At 40.4% G+C, this 24,535-nt stretch overlaps 1 protein-coding gene across 2 annotated transcripts in view; it reads right to left on the bottom strand.

Moving 5' to 3' along the window:
- Positions 1-1,883: 1,883 nt before the first annotated feature.
- BEND4 (BEN domain containing 4) overlaps positions 1,884-24,535 on the bottom strand; it is a 31,907-nt gene continuing 9,255 nt past the window's right edge. Inside the window, exons 2-5 of one of the 2 annotated variants that reach the window (XM_085059065.1) lie at positions 23,802-24,368; positions 12,367-12,458; positions 8,823-9,063; positions 1,884-5,611 (exon numbers count right to left, since the gene is read on the bottom strand). In XM_085059065.1, the coding sequence (XP_084915191.1) occupies positions 5,394-5,611; positions 8,823-9,063; positions 12,367-12,458; positions 23,802-24,368 (1,118 nt within the window). In that variant the 3' untranslated portion in view covers positions 1,884-5,393. The remainder of the gene's footprint in view (positions 5,612-8,822; positions 9,064-12,366; positions 12,459-23,801; positions 24,369-24,535) is intronic. The other variant, XM_085059066.1, reaches the window with a different exon arrangement.

The following is a 24,535-nucleotide window of genomic DNA, read 5'->3' as shown; positions in this document are numbered from 1 at the left end:
TCCCTTTCAACTCAAAATATTGTGTGAAATCTGTGAAATTTGATCTGGCCTGGTCTTACATACTGTAATTTGATACATAATGTGATCTTTGGCCTGGCCTGGTCTTACATACTGTGTGTACTCAAACTACTCTGCAGGCAGGCTTATTATTGTCTTCAAGAGCTTTTTTGTTGTGCTCAGCACTATGGCTCTGGTTCTTCATTAGCACTGATCTTCACAAAACCCCTATGAAAGAAGGGGTACAACTGTCCCAGTACTGAGCACAGCAGGCTGAGGGTTGAAACATGCTGCCTCCTGCTGTGCTCCCTTCGACTGCTGATTGTCTCCTTGCTGAAACGGAAGCACTTCCTATTATGATGCTTGGCAGTCCCCTGGCTTCAGTCAGTGCCTCAGCAGAGGGAAGGAGGCAGAGAAAACCCTGCCTAGCTGAACTCTTGAGGGCAAGATATTGCAACATGAGCAATCTTATTAAAAGAAGATTACAAACACGTTAATAATATGAGCTTGCACATGAGTTCATTCAAAGCAAACGAGGTAAAAACTAATTACCTTCATATGCATGAGGTTCAGTGGTTGACTTGGACCTTAAAGGTTCTCTTCAGGGACACCTTGTGCCTCAGCAAAGACATGGCAGCATGGGCCATGCTTCTGAGGGCACCAGCATTGCTGCAGAGCAGGAGCACAGTTTAGCCATTGTCTTACCAGTGTGCTTAACAACTATTTAGTGGAAGAGTGATGATAAAATGTGACATTACTGAATTACACTCCCCATCTGTACTGCTTGTTCCCCTGCAGTTACTTCCCAGGCCTGGTTCTTCCCCATCCCAGGTACCTCTTTTACACCTCTTCTCTGCCTGCCCAGCCCCAGGCACCACCTCTCATGCTTATCCCCTTCCACATGCTCTGCTGTTAGACCTGATCTCTTTCCAAGCTTCATAAACCCAATTGCTGCCTCTGGTTCCCTACTTACATATTCTTCCCTGACAGCTTTCCTGGGTTCCTGCCTGTACTGCTCCTTCACCCTGTTTGATTTATTCACAACCCATCCCTTTTCCCTCATGCCTCTGCATATTCCCTCAGGTACTTCCAGTCATTGCCCGAAAGTCTGTGAAGTCAAAGCTTTCCAAAGAGAAGCTAATTATAATTTTTTGCCAATGGATTAATACAGGTTTTTTACTTCCATTTCTCAGAATTACCTGAAATTATTTTGGTGGGGGGTTAATAAACTGTTTTCACTAATTGTGATTTTCACAAAAAAAAAGGCAGCAGGCTGAAGGCCCTGACCTAGAAAATACCTGCCCAACCCGTTATCTTTGCAGCATTACAGGCACCCAAAAGTGTTGTTTCATAATGGCAATACTTGGTAATCATTTCAAATGCCTGACGCCAGCTTGGGGGCAGGCCTGTCTTGCTTCAGAGCCCAGCTGCTGTGGTTTGCCATGGTCAGTGTTTGTGACTGTAATTCCTCTACAAATTATCTGCAGCCAGGATTTTCTAAAGCATTTAAGAGAACAGGAGATGTTCAGCCATCACTGGACTCTGAATTAAAATGGGATTTAAACGTCACTGCTTGAAAATCCAGGTTTTAAGATTGCAGATGGGTACTTCCTCTGAGCAGTCTTTCTATTTAACCAGCACATAAATCTATGTGGTTGTATATTGAGGTGAAAATTATTTATGTTATATTCATACTTGAATTCTTTATAATATTTCACTGTGCTTTCCGGTGCTTCATACCAAACAAGCATTTAGTGCAAAAGAAAATGCTCTAGCTCTTTACATAAATCTAAGTCTAAAACTTTTAATATATATTTATAGTGTGACTCAGGTGTCATGGCTGTCACACTGACACAACATTGCCTCTAGAGAAAGAGAGAGACAGATTAACCAGAGACTAACTTTTATTGTGCATCTTTATGCAAGAGAACAAATGGAACCGGAGGTATGTAGTAATAAAACCAATATTCAAATTAGAATTAACACCTGAAATAGTAAACCGTAGGTAACAAATGTCTTTATAATTAAAAAATATTGACTGTTTAAAAAATTCTCTAAGATTTTATATTCTTTAAAAGAAACGTGTGTTGCCACATAGAAAACAATTCACACATCCTATAGAAATTGTCACAAAAACCTTACTAGTCTATATTACACTATGCACTTTTCTTTTGTACAATATCTGATAAAGATCTATCCCTAACCTGTACTTACTCTACACAGTACAATCATCATTAGAAAGTATTCATAGAATTAACTACACCATAACAATAAAAATATCAGGATTAATGTTTTCTTTAATCACAGTTTCTCCACAAATATTTGTCATAGAAAATATAGCGAAGGCATGTTGGCACAGATGGGCGTGCGGTGCTGCTACACAAAGTTTGAGAGAAGGCAGATACATAAATGACAGGAAGATTAAAGCGTGTGGAGGGATAAGACAAGAATCTCTATCCTCCTGGGACTTTCTGGAGTGACATGATAGATAGCAGTTTCCTTCTGTCACTGGGAAGGGATGTGCTGGCTTATAAAGCACACTGCCTAAATATGGATATCTCCCTCTGCAAGGGCTTATGTGCTATCTATTATTTCAGGTCCCATATCTAACATATTGCAGATATTTAGATGCTTCAATGTGTATGAATTTATAACACCTAATGAACAAATTAACTGGAATAAGCTGTTGTGCAAGGTTTGGGGTTTTTAAAATGAAATGTGTGGGTCAAGGTGCCATGATGGCAATTATAAACAAAGACAGACAACTGACAAAAGGTTTTTATAATCTGTCATTTTAAAACCCAACATGAACAGAAATATGAGCTGGTGTCTGTTAATGCCTGTCTGTGACCATGATTCATGTCACTGGCCAGTGCACATAAGCAATTGAGGACAAAATCTTGTTCATAAAGAAAGATCCAAACCTGAAAAGCCATTTCTACTGACAAAGTGGCATTCAGGATGAAATTATACTTTTGGTTATTTTGCACGATGAGAGTAGAGGATTGTGAGTGGCTCCAGGATGCTGACTATGCTTTTTACACTAAAAATAAAGTTAGGCTTACTAGTTATTTCAAGAAATCTTTCAGTTATTAAGTGAGAAGTCTGTCCAGTTCAGTAATTCTGTTCTGTGACTGTTAAAAAGTGTTTATATCTTAAACATCATACAATTAAGCATCTGAAAGGAAACCACCACAATGTTTACAAAAATACAGCATGATACATATCGCTGTGGACAAATTTACAGTATAATGTTGACTCACACATTCTGACATGTTTTACCAAATAGTTCTGGCATGTGTCACCACATTAAACATAGACCAGCAAGACTTACACCATCTGAGCAATGTAACATCTTCTATTATAGTTCTTTTAAAAAAAGTGTAAGTTCGACACCAAAAAGCTATTATAGGATATCTGTACTGTGACATTTCTATACACTGAGTTCTGAGTTTCTCCTCCAGAGGCCACCACGTGCTGTGACAGCTCCAAGAAAGTCATCTCCTGCCTGTAGTGAGGGAATGCTGTTTTAAACCCCTTGGTCTAGTGAGGTCCTGTGTGACTAAACTGCTGCTTGACTTTTAGAAAATGAATTAGTTATTTTGGGGCCAGTGTGTGCCTTTCAAGCCCCTTTTAAAAAAATCACCAAAATGGAAGTGAACAGTTAAGGGCCCAAAGCCTATGGGGGCTGAGCAAGGCTCTCCATGGCAGTGCACAGTGAGCCCACATCCCAAGATGCCCCAGGGGCCATGGGAAACCAGTCACAAGCACAGGCAAAGACGAGCAGGTGGCGGGAAGGAGCTCCTGTGTGGGCGAGCTGAACTTTGCGATGGCCTCAGCCCGGTGGCCAGGCTGGGGCTTGAGGAGTGCTGCACCCCAGAGAGCCCTTCCCCATCTCTAAGGAAGGGGTTGGGTGCCTCCTGCCTTGCCTGGCGCACAGGGAGAAGGGTGGGAGGGAGGGAAGGGGGAAAGGAGCAGTCAGTAGCTCTGCTTGTGGCTTGCACAGGGCGGTGAGGAAAGCTGGGGAGAATGAGACGTGTTCAGGAGAGTCAACGCCGATGAGGTAGCACTAAGGATGGTCAAAAGTGAAGTGAGCTTTTTTTCCAAAAAACAGTTCCCTGTACCTGCCAGTGGGGAAGTGTTGCCTCAGGAAAAGCTGGTTCAGGCTGTGGAGGATGCCAACACTGGCCTGAGTGGCCAGACTAAGGTAAGGATGTGGAAATTTCCTGATGTGGAAAGGAAAGGGTATAATTTCTTTGGCGTTGCATATTTCTGGCATGCATCAATTTAGAGGGACAATGGACTCCTAAACCTTTAAAGTTAAACTTTTTTGGTGGACTGACTTTTGTTTCTAAAGCTAGTATCTGCTTCCAGTGCTGCGCACCATTGTGAATTCTGCTCCAACAGCTCTTTTCTTACAGCTCTCAGTCTGTATCCTATGTCTACTTAGCACAGAACACTAAACCAGGTTCTTCTTGCCCAACCCCTCCCTGAATGCAACACTGAGCAAAACCAGCACAGTGCCTCACCTCTTTCAAGGAATGGATATAAAACACAAATGAAAGTGAAAACAAGAAAAGGCCATTTAAAGCCTCTAAAGCTACAAAATATGGCTGCAGAATAGGAACAGACAAAGGAAAATCTGTCTTCTGAAATGGCAATTTGTTTTTAGCAATCTTGTTTTAATGAAAACTGTCATGATCAACCCTAATCCTCTAGAAATCTAGATAAATATACTGTCTATCTGATATACAATGCAATTTTTATCTGTTAGAAGTGCCTGTTATTGTTCTGGGTCTTTGAAGGATTCTGCTGTTGATGAGTGCTGTTTTACTCAGGAAGCTTAATTTCCTGGCAGAGGTGGCTAAGAAAGTCCCTGGATTTTCCATCTTGTGTGGTATTTTAAGGTAGCATTTATAACTATGTTCTTTTCTGTTAGCAAATGGGAAACCACTTCTTTTTTTTTGTTCTAAGTATGCAGACTTGTACTTACATCTTCTACTCAGGGAAAGCAAATAGCACCCAGCTGTTCTGAGTCCAGGCCTGGGACTGTTATCAATAAGCTGAAGAGATAGTAGCTGCTGTTTCTTTTGACATTTTTATAGTTTTTAAATGACCTTTCCTCTACAACTAGATGAAATGAACTACACGTTCCCTTTGAGCGTGCTATGAAGGATTTGGAAATAATAGGCACTGAGAAGTCCCATAAAGCAGGTCTTGAAATGAATTTCTTTCTGTTAACTGGGATATGGTCGGATGGAGAAGTTGAAATGTATGCAGTGTGTGTTCAGACATGCTTTGGACTCCTAAATGACAGCAGGGTTAAGTACGTTTACTAAACAGTCTCCCCTAAATTAAGTGGTTGCTACTGTTGCGTGATGTGGTTCTCACTGCCATCAATCTCCAGATCCATCTTGCATACCTCTGTTGAAGACTTCATCCTGTGACCCTGGGTGGTCAGTCCCTTCGTAATAGGAGTTGCCATTGTGCAGGAAAGTCCCCACGGCGCGGCCCTGGCGAGCGTGTCCCACCGCGTCACTGAACACCTTGTTTATCTGCTCTTCCGATGGCATCCACCAGTCCGGGTTGGACGTGCAGTGCATCCTAATGAACTCTGCAGGAAAACAGGCAAGGATAAACAGCAACTTGTCTTCACAGCACCTGGTATTGCCCAGGCGTCAAAAGCTCATGGGAAATAAGAAAGGAGGTATTGCTGCTCTGCTTAAGCAGAAGTAAAGCCTTATGGGGGATGCCATGATAATGCCACTTGGACCTACTTTATTTCTGCACGAGTGTGTTTCTCCACATGCAGTGTATGTTGTTATACCTGAGCTAACTAGGTGACTCACAGGACTTGGAGATAAAATCCCTTCTTGTGGAAATACAAAGAACTGATTTGAAGTGAAGGCTGTGATTCAGCATGTGCAGTAAGTGTGGAAGCTAACATGAGCCAAGATGTGTTTAATTTGAAACCTGTTGGTGTCTATACCTCAATGTGATTTCTGTTGGATCTTTCTGACCTCCCTCTGCCGACTCTTTCAGCACCTGCAACCTGCAGGAGCCCCCAGCCTGCTGGAAAATGTCACTGCCATTATTTCAGTTTGGTGCTCCTTTCTGTTTGGGATATCTTTCCTTTTAAGTTCTGCTATTTTCATCTCTCTGTATTTTACACCTATTTTTTCAGAGACTGATTTGGCTTTAGAAATAGTTAAATGAGATTAGAGGGCTGGTTTGGGGAGCCTCACAGTATTTTTCAGTGCAGGAGAAAATGAACTGTACTGCATGTATTTTAGCTATTTAAATAGCTACTGCTTCCACATACAGCTATTTGTATGTGATGATTACATTTTCTATAATTTATTTTTCAGATTCTTTGGCATGCTAGACTTGCAGAAGGTGCCTTGACAATTCTGGAGCTGTAACTGCTAGACATAGCTCAAATAGGTGTATTTGGACTTTGAAACATCCAAATATGATTTTAAATGTGAGGGCACCTTATTAGAGATATTGGATACACTATACCTCATATAGAAACTGAGCTGCTTATTTATTCTGTAATATTAGTTATTCCCTCATGCAGTATTGTGTGTCCCAGGATATTTTTAAATTCCATTTTCTACTGTTGACAAGCCAACAGCAAAATAAGTGGTGTAAGGTAACTTCATTACTGTCACCACATTTCCAGACAGGGAATGCTGTGCTTTTACAGGAGTTCCTGTGCCTGCAAGGTATCTCATCTGTTGGACAATTAGGATGTGATTTTTGCATAGCTCCTCCAGCAGTGCGTCTGCAAAAGTGATAGCAATCTCTGTTTTAAAGTCATTTCCCTGGAAATCCACACAGGCAACAGTAATTCCTACCTAGTTATGTTCACATGAGCCCCCACAGACTTGTCTTTTTCTCAGAGAAAAGGTTACCACGTAAAGGAGTAATGCTATAATTTAAGCACGCCAGGATGTTTTAAAACTGGTTCCAGACACCAGTCAGTTGTAGGAATAAATTTAAAATGTTTATATATATTTAAACCACTCGGAGTGCTGAGAGAGAACCAATTTCCACTCTCTGCTATAGTGGAAAGGCATAATTAGCTGGGCTGAGAATTAGTCAGACACTTGTTACCTTGGCTTGTAAATGAATAGGAGCTAGTGGCCAACTCTCAGCACTGGAGAAAGTTGTCATGTTCCCACCCACACACAAAAGCCCAAAGGGAGTGCTGTCTCCTCTGCTTTCTTAGCTGGTCATTACACACTACATGTTTTGGCTTCCTCTTCAAGCTTCTGAAAATTAAAGAAATTACCCTTTCTGCCAAGGAGTGATGCCCATGTTCTGTGTGTCCAGGACCTCAGAAAAGAGTGGCCATAAGCAAAATTCCATGCACAGGTGGATTTACTATTAGTCTTGGGAGGCAGGTGAGAGAAAGGGGAAGAAAAGGGTATCAACACTCTGCTTGTGCATTAATTATTAGGTGATACTTCAAGTAACTCAGTAAATATTAAAACACTCGTACCCAGCCTCCATTTTCTGGGAGAACTTGTGGGATCCTGAATCTCTCTCTAGACCTCTGCAGCATGGGGTACAATGGACTTGCCCTTTGATTAAGCTCTGATAGAGTTCTGGTAGAGTATCATGCAGCAAGTTAAAAGATCCCTTTGTAGTAAAAAACCAGCTTGTTTGCCTAATTTGCCTGTATTTAAAATCTGAGTTCATTACCTGGTTACAGCAATGTCTCCTAACCACCAGTCTTATCTACTTAGTCTTGCTGGATTCTTCTACCCTAAATGGGAAGAGGCTCCATCTGATGTATATAAGCACCTTGGACTCCAATTGAATAAGTGAAGGTATTTTTATCACTGACTGACCACAATATACCTTTTTACATTGCACTGATTAGTAAAACATTCTTGAGGTTAGTTCAACCAAAATTTCATGTATGTGCTCACAAAATACTAAAAAGTTAACTATGAGTTAATTAAAGAAATAATAAGCATATGCATTTATAAAATGCAGATGTTGATACTAAAAACATATTTGTACTTCAGCTTTAAAAAGTCCTGTTTTGTATGTTTTATTATAAAGCTTGGTACCAGGCCTATCAAACAATTTTAGGAAACCAAAGTACACAACATGCTTTTCAATCTTTACCCTTTCTGCGCAATAGCCTCATTCTCTGACATTGTAAAATGATTGAAAACTCCCCTCTCTTTTCAGGCTAAACATGGGGGAAAGTTGTTCAGTAATTTTTTTCAGGCAACGTTTCAGTATGAAAAAAAAATAGTTAAATTCTTGACAACACACTTGTGTGCATTTTCCAGGTAATTAACCTGCAGATGTTCTTGACCCTAGAAGATGTTTTCAGACCTATTCTGAAACTCAGTGAGCTTCTAACTCCAATGATGCACTGTATTCTTGTGCATCATATCCTTAGTAGACATTAGACTATAACTATTCCTTTGGTTGGTTTTGCTGTGTATCAGTGTATATAAATGACCTGAGTTTATTATAAAAGAGTGTAATCAGGATTGGCTAGTTTCGCTTCACTGCTGTTGAAAGTGTATTAGTGTCATGAGCCCTTGCCATTTGTCTCCTCTCTTAAATAAGCAGCCTTGTTTTTTCCCATTAAAAACCACCCAAAACACATATATAATGCATACATACATACTTGTATGTATGTATGAGAAGAAAGTGGAGGGTTTCTGGCTGCTTGTCACCTGCCTGTGAAACCCCTTCTAGTTCTGCAACTGTCAGCCAAATGCTTCTACTGAGCCAGAGCCAATGTGGTGAAATGAGATCACATATGGTGGACACTGAGCGAAAAGATGCAGTACCTCTGAGACATGTTACTTTTACTGGATCCAGAGGACGTCTTTCAGGACCTGTCTCTCCTGACTGCACTGACCTTTTCCTTTTTCCAAGGCCGCATGAGTACTTAAGCTCATCGGTTGTGAAAACAAATCTGATGAGATAGCGAAGGAGCCGTCGTCCATCTTTCTTGGAAGAATTTACAGCCTCATCCCACTGTTTACTAGTGATGTAGACAGGGTAGTTGTTCAGCAACTGCTTACTCCCCTGAAAAAGTGAAATATTTCCGTTGCTTATTTTACAGGGCAAATAAGTGAAGATGTCAGTTGCAACAAAAGATACGTTTTTTTAACTATCCGCGATACTGACAGTGAAACACAATCCAAAGTGAACACGCAATTGCTCTTACAGAGAATGAGTACTTCTAAAATTACATTTCCATTTTCTAGAACTCAAACTGGGTGAGGTATGATGAATACATTTTGAGAGGTGGCTATTGATAATTTCCACTTTCACAAGCAGGTCAGAAACAGTTAAGAATAAGCAACTGGGCATACTATTTAAGTGTAATGTTTCTTCTTAATATGTTATAATGCATAAAAAGGGTCTTTGAAGAGTGTGATCAAATGAATCATTTCATTGCAGCTGATAGTTTACTTCAGAGGCGACTCTTTTGGTCTATTTTTATAATAAATTTATTACTTCTGTACAACACACCTGAAACTTGACAGCAATTATGTTACTGTGAAAAATGTAAAGAAAATAAATAAAGGAACTATGAAAACTAAAAGCTTCATTATTATTAATGAATGCTGTATTAACTCAAATTATAGCTTTACAGAAATGCCACTGTGTCAGCTGGAAAGAAATTTTGCTTTTAACCTTCATAATTTGTGTGCTTCCATATTCCAACATTAAATGAATGCTGTGGGGCTAATTATGGGGATTCCTGTAATCCATACACATTTATAAGCCCTCTTAAGTCAATTGTACCTAAATTGTATTTAATTCTTGTTGCCCATAAAATGCTATAGTTCAGGATTACCCAATTAATGTAAGATGGTACTGTTAATATACTTGAAATAATTGAAGTACACAATAAAAACCCGAACCACACCTTCCTAGAGACTCATTCACTTTTACAGCTGCACCTCTTTATCAAAACACATAAATTGGGAAGCCCAATTAGTAAACTCTTTGTATAGCCCCCAGCTTCAATAGGAGCTTGCAGTGAGCTAAAAACCCACGGATCATCACTGATGCTAAAAACATCACTGATGCTCAGTGAGGCACTTAGCCATGTGCTGCACTTGTGGGCAACTGCTGCAAAGTCCTTCTCACTTCCTGGCCTTTGATACCCAGAAACTATTTTAAGGACTACCCTTGCCTTCTTTCATATACTTATTATAGCATCTTGGGAGACAGCTTGAGAGCATCTTTGAAGTTTTTCCTCAGGTATTTGCTTTTAATTTTTTTCTAAGTTTGATAAATATATGGAAGACTGAATTTAGTAAAGGCCATGCTGAGGGGGTCATGAGATAATCTGTATGATCTGGAGTACCACCATCTTCCAGTGGGCTTAGCATCACTGGGAGCTCAGCCTGTGTGACTGGACAGCAACAGGCAAATCTAAAACTCTGCAAAGGAAGCCAAAATATAAAGGAAGAGATGGGCTTTGTCTGTCTGAAAGGCCACTTCCCTCAAAACATCTCAACATTTCCCTCACTCCCCTGTATTTGTAAATTCAAGCTTGTAACCCCCAAGAGAAAGACCCTTCACCTATAATCTAGCTCTGTTATAATTTGGGGCTTTCTCTTTGCACTTCCTTATCTCCTCACATCACTGCAAACAGGTCAGGGTCAATTCCTTCCCCTCCACTTATGATGCAGGCAGCTGCTTTAATTTTTGCCCAGTACATGAGCCCCTGGGAAACCAGTATTAAGTCTGAAGAGCTCTGTCATGGAAGAATATTAATATCCATCCAGTCCAGCTCCTTGTCCTCTTCCAACATGGTGAAGGGGCTGGGGAAGGAAGAAGAGCAGAGGGGCAGCATGGAAAGCTCTTTGGAGGTAATACACTCTTATGCTGAAGTAACTGTGACCAGTCTGTCCCAGGGAGAGCTGACATGACTGCCTCCTTGGCTTGCTCCACTACAACAGCACAAAGGACCACATGATCCTCATGTTGGTACTTAATTTTTTCCAGCAGCTAGCTTCACATCCTTTCTACATAAAGTCAATTATTTTCCAACCTTAGATTTCTGAAACCTATTTTTTTCCCATTTAAAAAAACCCTCTAGTGAAGCCAGGACCATTCCTACTGATGTTACTGCAGGGTATAAGCTGCAGGTACCTGTAGGCACTGCATGGCTTTTATGCTCTGTTAGGCTTGTCTTATGCAATGCAAGTCCATATTGCAACAGGGTAGGGCTCCAGGCTCGCTCATGTGCCTTAAGGACATATGCTCATATGTGGCTTTGCTAAGCAGCAAGCTATCCTAGAAGTATTCTGTGTTTATATACATAGCACAAATGAAAATAGGGTGCAGAAAGGCCCAACATCTAGATTTCATGAGAGCTCACATTGCTATTAACTGAGGAGAGGGTAATAAATTTTGAGTAACTTCCTCAGTCTCAATTTTATAACACTTCTCTCTTGTTCCCCCTGAAATTTACGATATTTCCTCATTCTTCTCCAAAGGCATGATATAGTGTTATGCTACTCTGTTAAACAATTACTGGGTTCCTGCTACAGACACACTTTCATTGCTTCCTCGGAAAGTAAAGCACTTCTGGGCAAAACATTCTCGGTAAATATATGATGCGGTTTGGTGTGTCCAGCCGTCATTAAACTAAAACAAACAGAAAACCTCCCAAAAATGAAATAAGCAGACTCTGAAGAAAGAACCAAAATACAAATGCATCCCTGCTTGTATTTTTACTTGATTAAATTTATGAATAATATATTCATCTCTATGTGTTTAATTGAAAAAAATACTCTGTCACACTATGACAAGCTATTCCTTGTGGGACATTACAAAACAGCTTTGTTTTTTACAGTACTTGAAAAATTTGGTTAAGCAAAAGAGCACTAAAAAAGGGAAAATGAATCCTTGGAATTTACCTGAATGATAACAGCTAGTGATAAATATAAATAGAATATGTATGTATCAAGTTGCACAGGATAAAACCGAATGGAGAAGCAAAGTGATACACACCCTGAACTGCTGCATGCCATGTGCAGCCACTCTCAGTCACCCAGCTACAGCTGTCACCAGGTAGTCCCAGCCTAAGTTCAACCCACAAATTTGCTGTTTCTGAGGAAAGATGAGAGAAAAACTACCCAAAACAAGGCAAGCACAGTTAGTGCTGATGGAGTTACATGCTGCTTGGTAAAGTCATTCTAGATTACACGAATGATGAGTTTTCTCCATTTGGGGAGATTACTGTACTTAAGAATGACAGTTTTTGACCTATTTTTTATTACTAAATACCTACTGATTTATTTGCCTACATGTTTGTAATGAATTATCAAGCATAAAGAGATGTAGCTTGTTTTCACTGTACACTACCTCTGTTGGATGGTCTGTTGGCTGCGGTACCATGAGCTGGTTGTGATGCTGAAGTACGGTCTTCAGATAATCTAAAACAGTCTGGCAGGGCACTGCGTGAAACAAATTACAATTACTGTATATTAGCTACATAGCACAAAATAGAACAACAATATTAAATCAATCAGTGTTCTTTAGGATCTGTTTTATATGTTTGGGAGATTTATTTCAAATAGGAAATGCTTCTCATTTTGATTTGTGCAGACATTTCATTTAATAAATGTACAAGTACTGTATTTTCCATACTGAGATCTCTGACATTACTTTTATTTTGTGCCCACTAGTTTTCAAAGGGTTTTTCTCCAAGTTTGAAATAGTAATTACTACAAACACAAATTAGGTCAGCAGTAATGACAATAAGAGAAAAATCTGTAAATACTGTAAAAATCCCAAACCATACAAAGGAGAAAACATTCCTTGGACCTAAGTAATGCACTGGTTTGCATGTAAATATACTCAAATGCTTTTCAAACTACAGTCTGATTAAATGTACTAAAGAGATTTAATGATTGGTACACTTTAAGTTTTATTCCCTCTCTCCTCCCAAATTTGTTATAAAACTAGGTGTTATGCAAATGCTTTATTTCTCTTTGCCCTCATCCTCCTCCCTTTCCATTCCCATCACTCTCCTCCATTTCAGTAGTGGTACCAACATCCTATTCCCTTCTGTTGAGGTGATAGGTTAATTAGGGATGATTCAATTATGGGCCTCTCTTAAGCAGATGCTGCCACATCCCTGATTAACTCTGGAGTATTTTTGAAATACAGCTTTTTTCTCCTGAGCCTGAAACAACATAGGAGAATTAAACAGATATTAATCCAACATTATGGCTGACTTGTGTAAGACTAAATAAGCATAGATTTTAAGGTACCTTATGACTCTCACATTTTGTATGGGCAGTTTTGTAAAGTGTTCAGACTTAATCATAGCTTCAGCTAAAAAGCCAGAAGAAATACTTGTGTTCTTTCTTTTTATCACTATTTCTTGATATTTTATTACTTCTTTACACCTGAAAAAATGTAGTGTATTGGGCTTTGTCTTAAGCTGGCAATCTGAAAGCAAGCACTGAAATAGCTGAGAATGTCTCAAGGTAGGATTTACAGATATTTTGCACTCTTTCCTTGGCATCACACCGCACAACAACTATGCCCCTGTCTAGGCAGCCAGGGCACAGAACAACATTAACTCTGTGCAAAACAGACCCTTTGCTGAGGGATAAGTGGTGTTACATCCAGCAGTCTGCTGCATACAGAAGCCATGCAAAGTGCCTCATATGACAAATTCCCATGTTACTGCACCCCACATAGGTTCTCTGTAAAGACAACCCATCAGTATATTTACTCCTGCTTCTGGTTTTTCACACAGCATGTAATTTCACTGCAGGCTCTTCAAGGATGTTTAGCTATGCTCTTCCAAAGCAATAGGGCTCAAGCAAGAAGACAACAGGAAATTACTTAACCTGTTGTGTCCCCATCAGATGAAGTACAGCTATAACTGTATGCTGCTGATAAAATGCCTTCTCACTACCAGTAAGAAACATGAAAGTACTAAAAGCTGGCCAAAGATTATAAAAACATCTATGTTCATAAAAGCAGTAATGTTTTGAGCACAAAATTGTATGATTTTATTATCTTTGTAGTGACTGGAGGATGCTGAGCACTTTTGACTTTAAAGCCATCACACAGCACAGTTTGCTGTTGGTACAAATAAACAGCATTTCAAATGCCAGGTGCTACTTGCAAATCCAGACTTCTTGGGCTGCCGTATTAGCTGAAGCCTAGAAGAAATCACAAAGAGGGCAGCATGAGGTGGAGAATCAAAGCTTTGGTTTTGCTGCTGTGTCCCTCTTATGCCTGTGCAAATACTCTCTTGGCTGAGAACTGTTTCCTTCAAACCCCCCAGCAAATATGACTTTGTAAGAGCCTGGGGGTCCCAACTGTGAAGATGAATAACCATTAAAGCCTACAAGATTATTTATTTTGTCTATCTTTGATGAGGTCTCTAGAGGGTTAACAAGATCATGGCCCCAAGAGCTGATACTCTGCATGCTTATGCAGGTATTTGCTACCACCAACATCACCAACAGGGATTTGTGCTTGTTGTAAGCAGTGGGAGAGACACCAACATCGATATAACATGTTATGATTTAGTAGGAAGTCTGTGGGGAGGCAGTAATTTTCCTGCCTATTAGGGGAAAAGTTTCCACAGCCTTTACTTTCTGAAAGTGCCAAGTGGCAGCATCCCAGAATGGACACTGGACGTGGAAAGTAACCTGGCCTGCAGTGAATGAAAGAGCAAGGTCTTTGCAGGAGCTAAAGGGCAAGGAGGAGGACAGTCTAACGGGACCTGGTGTGCCAGGGAAGGCTGGTGTGGCTAAGATGGTAAGCAGGACACATGTAGGAGGTGACAGGTATTTGCTGCTATTGATCCACGTTTAAGACTTTGCTGTTATTCTAGGTATCTGTACGTTGTAACAAGTGCTTATTCAGCACAGCTAGTCACAGCTTTCTCTGCAGAGTATCCTATTTTCTAACAAATAGTTGAACAGTGAGTGTGGTGGCCACCAACTGTGCCAATGACAAAAGCCAGGCTATGATCTCTCAGCCTGAGCTGCCACACAGCACAGTTTAAATCCTCCTTGCAACAGACAGTGTCAACAGGTAAAACACAGTACAATTCAAGTCATCATCTCCCAGTGATGCAGTTTCTACCTGCAGGAACATAAACCTCATTTAAAATCTGCATTTTGCTTTCCTTCAAATCGGGTTTTACAAAATTTTTGGAAAAGGAATGGAAAATGTTACTTGTTACATACTTAGTGGTAATTTCTCCCTCTTCCCTTTGCTAAGCCTCCAAAGGTGCAGGGCTTCCCCTAAAAGCAGAGTCCCTATATCTACTTATATGTCTGCACAGCTGAAGGCTGTGGCTCTTTCAGCCATGCCATGCATCAACACTCAGGCAGAAAGTCCCTGTGTCTTTCAAAAGCCTTTCTCAGTGTACATTTCCCAAGGGCTGGAACCAAGCAGAGTGATGCTCTCTGTGCCTTGATACACAGTAACTGCACCGAGATGGTCCAAGTCTCTCACCTCTCATCTTCCTCACCCACAGCTACCTCTGCACTGCTTGCAAGCTGCAAGCAGTGACTGTATGCTTTCCCTCATGGATGAGAAAGTACTAAAAGCATGGGCTGTGAACAGTTTCACAAAAAATATCCCTCCAGAAATTCAACTGCATCATGGCAATTTCCCGAATAAAAATATATTTGTATTTTTAAATCACCTTTTGTAATATAATGTTATGTAACACCCTGAATCTGCAATTCCCTCATCAACCAAACTTTTTATCTCATCAAAACCATAATTTGGCAAGATGGTGCCTGGTACTAATGCCATTATTCTGTTTTAGTACTCTATTAATTGAAGCTGGCATCTGCTGTGCAATTAGTTCGTCTGGGCTCAGTATCAGGCCAACGAACCCACAATCATCCAGGACTTCTCATATCCTTAAAAAAAAAAAATCAAACAGTAATTGCATCTTTCAGTCTTCCGAAGCACCCAAAATATTACAAAACTTAAATTATGGTCAGAGTTGTCGTAATTTTTGGTTTAGCTCCTGAAATGCGTTGCCCAAACCTCCTGACTCTGAAAACATCACAGTTTGGTAGCAGCTGCTTAGTGCCTTTGGTAAGAAGTTCATGTGCACTTAGGGATGAAAAGCTGGTGTGCCCAAACAGCTACTGCTCTTCAGCTGTCCCAGCACTGGGAGGGAGCTGGGACAGATAACTGAGGCTGCAGTCCCACATGAAGCTGCTGGTGAACATGTGATAAGAGTTACAATGAAAATGGAAAACATTTCTACCTCCTTACCAGCATCATTATATTGGTGTGACTGCATCATGTTACCCTTCACAAGTACCAGAACAGAAATACTCAATGAGCAGTTCCATATTATTGATAAAATCTATTTCCATCTGATAATGGTCCAATACTGTTATTAGGATGTAATATTTTTCCTTTATTTTGCCAGGGAAAGGAAGCCTTCTCTAGACAGTGCTCCAGATTTCATTTTAATTATTGATTTGCCACTGATCCAAACTTCTGCTTTTTATGTATCACCACTAACTTCCTCTCTGATCTGTTTGTTATGTTTCTAACTGTTCCTTTACTTTCCCTCTGAACTTGTTGTCTTTGTAACCAACATGAACCTTTTCCTCCTAGACAGTCTTTTGAGGCCTTCAGTAACATGCTTTTAATGTTTCCCAATTATCACCCACTCTATTTTTTTTTTCTTTTTTAACCTTTGGCTCTTGTAATTGTTCTCAACGTTTTATGAAGTGCCAAGGACATCTCTCTTATGGGTCTGAACTGGGTTTTTGCTCATAAATGTTACTGGGACACAATCTCTTGCATGGGCATCTGTCAAAATGAGAACCCTCATCTATCCTCCCAAAAATACGCCTCCAGTGTAAAACACTCCAGTGCTGTTTATATTGCCAAAGCATAGCACTGTGAAGAGATGCTTGGGCTTGCTGTAAATAAGGCACATCTCCAAGGTAAATAAACTGTATCTCCAACCTCTCCTGCAGCATCAGACAGTCCCAGTGAGAAGGGAGGCTCACCCCCAGCTTGGCTGTGTCTCTCTGCAGTGGCCTCAGCCCCATAAGCAGACAGTAAGAAATCTGGTTATTCTGCTCATTAATAAGATTTTGTGCTCTGTAGTTCACACTGGCTAGTATTCCTCCTGGTGTTCTGCAGACGATGAATCCCTTAGCACTGAAGACCATTTACCTCTCACTCACCAGTGAGGAGGAGAATTGGGAAGGGTGTGCATCTACATCCACCCTGCTCAGGCCAGGAGCTGTTAGCTAAGACTGGCTCAGCACTGCACTGTGTCCTCCTTCACTTGACCTTGAGCGATGCTTCTCTGTGAGTTCATTGCAGGGCATTTCTAAATTGATGCTCGACTGTCAAAAAGATGTAACAAATGATAGGGAACGTGCTGACGAACCACAAGGCTGTGTGAATTTCTTATAACATTAATGGAGATGCCTTTGCTGCCTGAGATTTGGACAAGTGTGCATGGCTTGGATTATTTTAGCTCATAGGGTCATTTATTTCAATAGTCAGCTGAAAGCCAGTGAAAGCTGCATGGATGGTCCACGAAGAAAAGTTGTTTGGGGTGTGATGAGCTGGAAAAACAGCAAGGGGCAAGGAGAAATGGGGGTTAGGATCTGTGGAGGAAGTGATCCCAGTGCTCAAGACCCTACAAATTTGGATGTTTGTGACTGGATGGTAAAATAGAACCAGCACCCATTTGTAGTGAAAGCACACAGCAGAAATCAAAAGAACTGACATTGTATGTAGGAGGGTGTCAAAGATTTCCTAAACTGACCTACATGCCAGCTGAAAACTGGAAAGGGAGAAAAATTCTAGCATAAAGCCCATAACTTTTAAAATCTCTCTCAGCCATGTTTTCCAGGTGGAGTGGCAAATCATTTAATTTCTACGAATCTGCATCTGAAAAGCCATTGTACTTTTAATTTTCTTTTGCAATAAATTTCTTCCAGAAAAAAGAATGTTCCCCTCCCATATGCCCCTGGGATGTACACCTCTGCATAAACAACAGATGAAAAGAGATAAAACAAGGCAGCTGTGCATCTCATTTACGTGATGCTGCCACATGTTCCCCTGGCTTTTATTTTTGTCTGTGCTCCCTCACGTTCCTTCTTCTCATTAGGAGGTGCCTCTCCTTGCGCTCCCTTTCTTTCTTCCCTTTGGAAGGGACATCCTCTGTAAACCCCTATACTACACTTTCTACTGCTGATAACTAACAGGGAAACCAAGAAGGCCCCTGTGAGTGGACACAGTAGTTTGTGTCACTAAAACTCAGATGTTTACTTGCAAAAGGCAAACCAAAGTTGAGACCAGGGAGTTCATCCTCCACAGACTGAACTGCAGCTCCCCACAGAACTCCCACCAGCGCCTGTTCCCCAAGGCAGGCTAGGAAACCTGATCTCCCAAATTCTTGTGGGTTTGTATCCAGAAATGTGGAGAAAACGGATAAAGCAAGCCCTGGTCTGCTGCAAATACATGTTTCAGTTAATTTTTGTACTCAGGTTGGTTTAGCAAAGCAAGCTGTCACCCCCAGCAGCAAGCAAAGCTTGCTACAAATTCAAAGGGGTTCTTGTGGCAAACACGGGGTGACCGTGCTCGAGGCTCTCTCTGCTCACAGTCACGTCACACTTTGAAGCTGAACAGCAGAACGAGGCCACAGATCAGACCCAAACATCCAGAACATCAAGGGAAACCAAAGAAGTGGTTAAATGTGAACATCAAGAAAGAGGACAAAAAAAAAAGGACATGAAAAAGTGTTCATCATAACCCTTGATGGCTGCTTTATCTATACTGTGGCTGTGGTAGGCTCTTTGGAAATTTGAGGCTCTGAAAGTATAAAGGAGACAGGATTTGTAGGGAAAAGTAATATCTTTTATTAGATCATCCAATAGTCAGGAAGAAGAATCAAGCCTTGGGCACACAAAACCTCCTGGAAAACTTGTCTGACTCTTTCAATTACATTGATATTAACTCTACCTGTAAATTTCTTTTTGTTTTGGCTACTCTGAGCCACCTTGAATGCCATCTCTACAGGTGACCAGGCCTCAACATTTGAGAGGGTTTTCCTTCCCAATCCCTCTGCTATTTGCTGGAGTATGTTTTGCTGCTGGGCTAACAAGGTAAGAATAATCATTGTAATTATCACATACTGCTTCATCTTAGTTACTAATTTATACTTTTTTCACTATTTTCAGTCTGGTTTATCCAAAATCATGCAGCAAAGCTGGGAGCATGAGGAGGCAAACCTAACTCATGATTTCAGACCTTTGCTTTAACCACCTCGAAATATTTTCTCCCTTTTAGGTCAAAAACTGTGAGAAAATCATGCTGATAATAACGAAGAACTGTCTAATATCTTTATAAATTACATGGTCAAAATGCAGGTTTTACACGGAGTTCCACAAACAGGTCTTTAAATTCACTACTGGGAGTGTATCACAGCCACAGTAATTTCTATACAGAGGAAAGAGACTAGGAAACACTTTACTACTCATGGGGATAGATTACTTTGCTTTGCTCTTGATAATCTCAAAACCTTAAAAGAGCCAATGATAAGTTCACCAAACTTCTTCCAGGAATTTCCTAAACTTTAATTTTTTTTCAAAAGAAAACAAAATAATACACTGAATGAAAATGTTTCTCTTCTGTTCAGCTGAATTGAAAACAGAAAATGTTTGGTTAATGTATTTCCCTAAAAAAAAAAAATACTGGGGAAACTGGACAAGTTGAAAGAAGCTGCGCTGCTCCAAACCCCAAGCACTGAAATATGAATTTTTCTTCATTTATTCTATAGCTGGAACAATTAAGATTTCACACAAATTGAAGTATTGTTTCAGTCGAATCAAATGGATATTTTTTGAGAAAAAAATTCCACCCATCCAACAACCAAACTATATGCAGTATTTTACCCATGTAATCGTTTCTCTCCAGCGGTGATTTGCCAAGGAGTGATGTTAGGCTACAGGCAAAAAGATCCTACAGAACTGAAGGGCTTCTACAACAAGAGGGCAGAATCCTGAAAACTGAAAAATCTTATTTTCTGCGTCCAAAAGCTACAGGAGGATATGTCTTCTGTAATATTTGTTAAAAAAGAAAAAAGTGTCATTGCCTTTACATCTGCTAAGAAAACAGTCTTTTTCTCAGTAGTCTCTTTGTGAGCCTTGCTTTGCAAAGCTAGAGGCAGAGATGTATAGCAGCAACTATTTTTAGACCTCAAACTCTCATGGATTTTAAAAGGGCTTTTGCATATGGAAAATAAAAAAAAGAAATGCAAAGTATTTCAGGAGAAGGATAAAATTATTCATATTATACAGCAGAAGGGAGGGGTTGGTGCTTTTATATTCTGCTGGTAGGGTTGCTAGTGGGAGCCTCAGCGGCTGTGGGGAGGGCATGGTGCACACTGCCACCACCCCACAGGGTCCCCTGCCAGCCTCATCCACCAGCTCTGGACTAGATCCCCCAATAAGGAGAAGAAAAACCACTATGTAAAAAAAAAATCCTACTCTTTCAGTAGCTTGATGGAGTCAGTATGGCAGCCTTCATGCTCATCTAGCTGCCACCAAAGTTGCTTCTCTGCCACACTCATCACCTTCTCTGGCCCATTGGATGTCCTGCATGAGGTGGATGAATTTGCAGGGAAGAAAGTTTGTGCTCCGAGATTACTTTGAAGTGATGGATGGTGGCAGACACCACGGAAACACTCTGCAGAGGGCTTTCTGGCTCCCTCCTGAGGCATGGAACATCTTGCTGGGCAGAAAAAAAAGGCTCAGAAAACAAGCACCTGTTTACATACAGAGGTGTGCATTTCAAGTCACAGAAAAAGTTCAGACAGCTTTTTTGGTAGTAGAAGCTCACAGAAGCAAAATGAACACTAGAGACAAAAATAATTAGACATTGCCTTTAGTTGATTTTTGATTGACTTTGCTCAGTGGTGGCTGCGTGACTGCCTGAGGAGCTCTGTCCTACCATGCACCAAAATCTGGGGGAGCTTCTGTGGCTCTTAACACTTCTCCACACACATGGGTCACTTCAGATCTATCTGCATACTTCACCAGACAGCAGCAGATGCATCTGCTGATGATTTTATGTCGGCAGATGAAGACCTAACTTCTTACACATTTCTTTTATGTTTGTCCGTTTCCTTTGATACACAGTTAACAAGGAGTTTCATGACTCCTGGGGAGTGTAAAATGACTATGATTATGCATGTTTATTGCTTTTAAAGGGAGATGAAGGGCAGGTATGATGACCCAGGTAAATACTGGCTGCTTAACCCAGCATTAATCCTAGCAAAATACAGGCAATCACAACGGGATTCAAACGACAAAGAACTAAAGAATATGAATATAATTAATTCCAGTCAAAATGGTCTTTTGGAAAGTAGATCTTGCCAGACTAACCTGATTGTTATTCTTTGATGAGATTACATATTCACTTGAAAAAGTTGGGCTGAACAATGTAAGATACGTAGACTCCTGAAGGGCATTTAACTCACTACTGTAAGTTAGGTGATTGCAAAAGCAACAACACTCAACACCAGCAGACTAGAACATATATAGATTAGGAACCTGCTACTGACATCTCAAATATTTGTCACTGCAGGAATCATCATTAATAGATGTGTTTCTAGAAAGGTCCAGCAGGGACTAACAACACCCTCAATACCACTCAACCTTTCTAACCAGGATCACAAAATTGATTTAAAAACAATTAGAAAAATTCTGGATGATACAGAAATGGACAAATCAGCAAACAGTGGGCAAGTGGGGCAGTCAGAGCAATCTGGAACACTTAGTACACAAACACAGCCAAATACAAAGTGTGTACTTCTAAGAAGAAATGTGCACAGAATGAAAAGCTCAGCTGTGCAACCCACCAGGGAAACCATGGGTGGGAGCAAAGAGTCTATTCACCTTTGATCAGGCTCAGAGGAACATATTGCATGCATTTCCAGTGCCCAAATTTTAAAGAAATTAGCAGAAGGGGAGAAAAAAAACTGCAAAGAAGGATTCAACTCGTTTGAGGAGTTTCAAACAGTTCTGTTTGCTTTGTTTATTTAAAATGGAAATTAAGTCAGCTTTCAGTCTGTAAGTACCTTCAATCAGAAGAAGTACCGAGACCTACAGAGCACCTCATTTAGTGAAGCAAAGCATAAAATTCAATGGCTAGAACCTGATCTCAGGTAGTCAGGCAGGGAACAAGGCACCTATTCTCACCAGTGCAATTAAGCACTGGAACCAAGTGTCAGGGTAAGAGATACAGCCAGTGCCCACCAGAGACTGGAGGCCTTCTGAGATACTACTTGAGTCAAGTGAAAGCCAAAAAAATTACTGTGCTCAGTACAGGTGACTGAATGAAAGCTGCCAGTCAGATTACAGACTCTAAAGGATCATTTTTGGTCCTAGACACCTGAAGGTAGGACTCAGCAGGAGTTGAAGCCCACACAATTCCCTCTGTCATGCAGTGTTACCAGATGATGTACTAACCCCTACTGAAACCAGGGAGAGTGCATGAGTTATGGCAACTCCATATTTTTGTGAGAGGTGAGGGAATTACTCTGAATTTTGGGTATTCTTTGCACCGAACAATGCTGCTTATGGGATTTGCCAGTATCCCTATGGACCAATGCACAAAAAAATCCCACAATGTGATATAAATAATGCATAATACATCACTGATAGTTGGAGAGAGTGATGAAGACTGCTGTTTGCTTTTTGCTCAGATTTTGCAACTGCTCTTACATATTGGGGCAGTAGTTGGTTACTGCCTTCTTCCTCTCTGCATAGTTAGCAGCTTTGAAGTATTTTCTCTCTTGCAGCTCACGTTATGTTATACATGCTTTTCTGCCATTCAGAGAAAAGCATGGATCTACCCTACACCTCAAATTCAGGTGGCAGATGTGCAGTTGCCTAGTGTTTATACATGTCAGAAGCATGTTGTATCCTTCTTTTCTTTGCTAAATGCCCATTTACTTTTAGTATTATTATTTGAGGTGTATTTTTGCCTGTGTTGAAAGTTTAGAAAATATGGGTCCAAGATACTTTGCTCTTATCCCATATCACTCTTCCAGTATATTGGTGCACCTTAACAGTGAGAAGTGCTTAGGTTAAAGGCCAAGAGAAGTTTTTCACAGAAAGGATGTCTATTAATGGGGGGTTTCCTGTCTTCTTTCTCTCTTTCAGTGGCTGCTAGGTATTGCTGAATTGGAAAAGTTGCTGTTAGGCTTTTTTATTTTTTTTTCAGATTTTATTTGAAGATGAATGGGAGGACATGTATTAATGTTTCTCACTAAGCTAGCAACACTTTCAAAGAAACTGGTCAAGGTAAAAACCAAATTTATTTCAGATAAAACTTCGAAGTTACTGGATGTAACTTCGAATGATTTCCTTAAGAAATCAAACAAAGGAGCCCCAAAAGGAGCCCCAAAAGGAGCCCCAAAAGTTTATAAGATGCAATGTCACTTAAAGAACAGGACAGATAAAGAGTTATAAAAGCATACGCTTGAAATTACTACTACAAACCACCTGATATTTGGAATTTGGGATTACAAGTACATCCCTACCTGAACACAACTTACAAGTGTACGACTCAAGATTCATGTAGATGAGTATCTGAAGATAATGTTCCACTGGGCACAGCTATACAAATTTTGGCTGGAAACAAATTCCAGTGTTTGATTACTATGATCACAACTTAAAAAAATTACTAGAACTTGAAATAAACTATTACCAAAACTATTTTTATCACTGACTGGCAACATTGTATGGCAGGGGATTATTTACCTGGAATGCTCTCCAGCTTTCTACGAAGCTCCTCATTTTCTTGTTGCAATGAAATTACTTCCTGCTCTAGCTCTTGACACCGAGGGCAGTAACCTTCTTCATCTTCCTCCTCTTCCTCCTCTGGAAGTGTAGAAGATGATGGATGACCATGAGATTCCGATGTCGCAGGAGATGTCCATCCACCTAAAGTGTGTACTGGAGAGGTTGAGAGTGGATCCACATCTGCCAAATGGCTAAAATCATTTATTGATGAGGTGTTCTGAGAAGGGAAGCTCCCAGAAAGCAAATAGTTCTGAAGGGAATCGGTAAAAACTCTCAGAAAGGCTGAGGTTTGCTGTTTCTTTTGCATATACTGCATTTCTATGTCTAAAATGTCTGACGTCTGACTATGGACCATTTTCCCAAGCTGACATTGCTCTTGTCTTTCACTATAATTTGGGTTTTCCTGCTTTATACAAGAAATCATGGACTGAGAGTGATTGTTGTCCAGTAGTTTTCCACCACAATTTAAGAGACTTAGAACCCGGCTGCACTGTTGGGCAAAGGCATCCAGAATCATTCGACTCTCTGCAACAGAAGAAAAGATGAATCACAGAAACCTAATGCAAAAGGTTATGCCAGGCAGTAGCAGCTAGATGAATGTACACAACTGTTTACAGTAGCATGCATTTTATTTCTGAACACATTAAAATTATGGCTTCTGCTTTAATACTTCTGCAACACTGTGATTTAAA

The sequence above is a fragment of the Lichenostomus cassidix genome, chromosome 4, assembly GCF_008360975.1.
Source record: "Lichenostomus cassidix isolate B80296 chromosome 4, HeHo_3.0, whole genome shotgun sequence".
In the NCBI taxonomy this organism is placed as follows: Eukaryota; Metazoa; Chordata; class Aves; order Passeriformes; family Meliphagidae; genus Lichenostomus; species Lichenostomus cassidix.
Note: the sequence above shows the minus strand (reverse complement) of the source record. Positions and strands in the feature narration are given on the sequence as shown.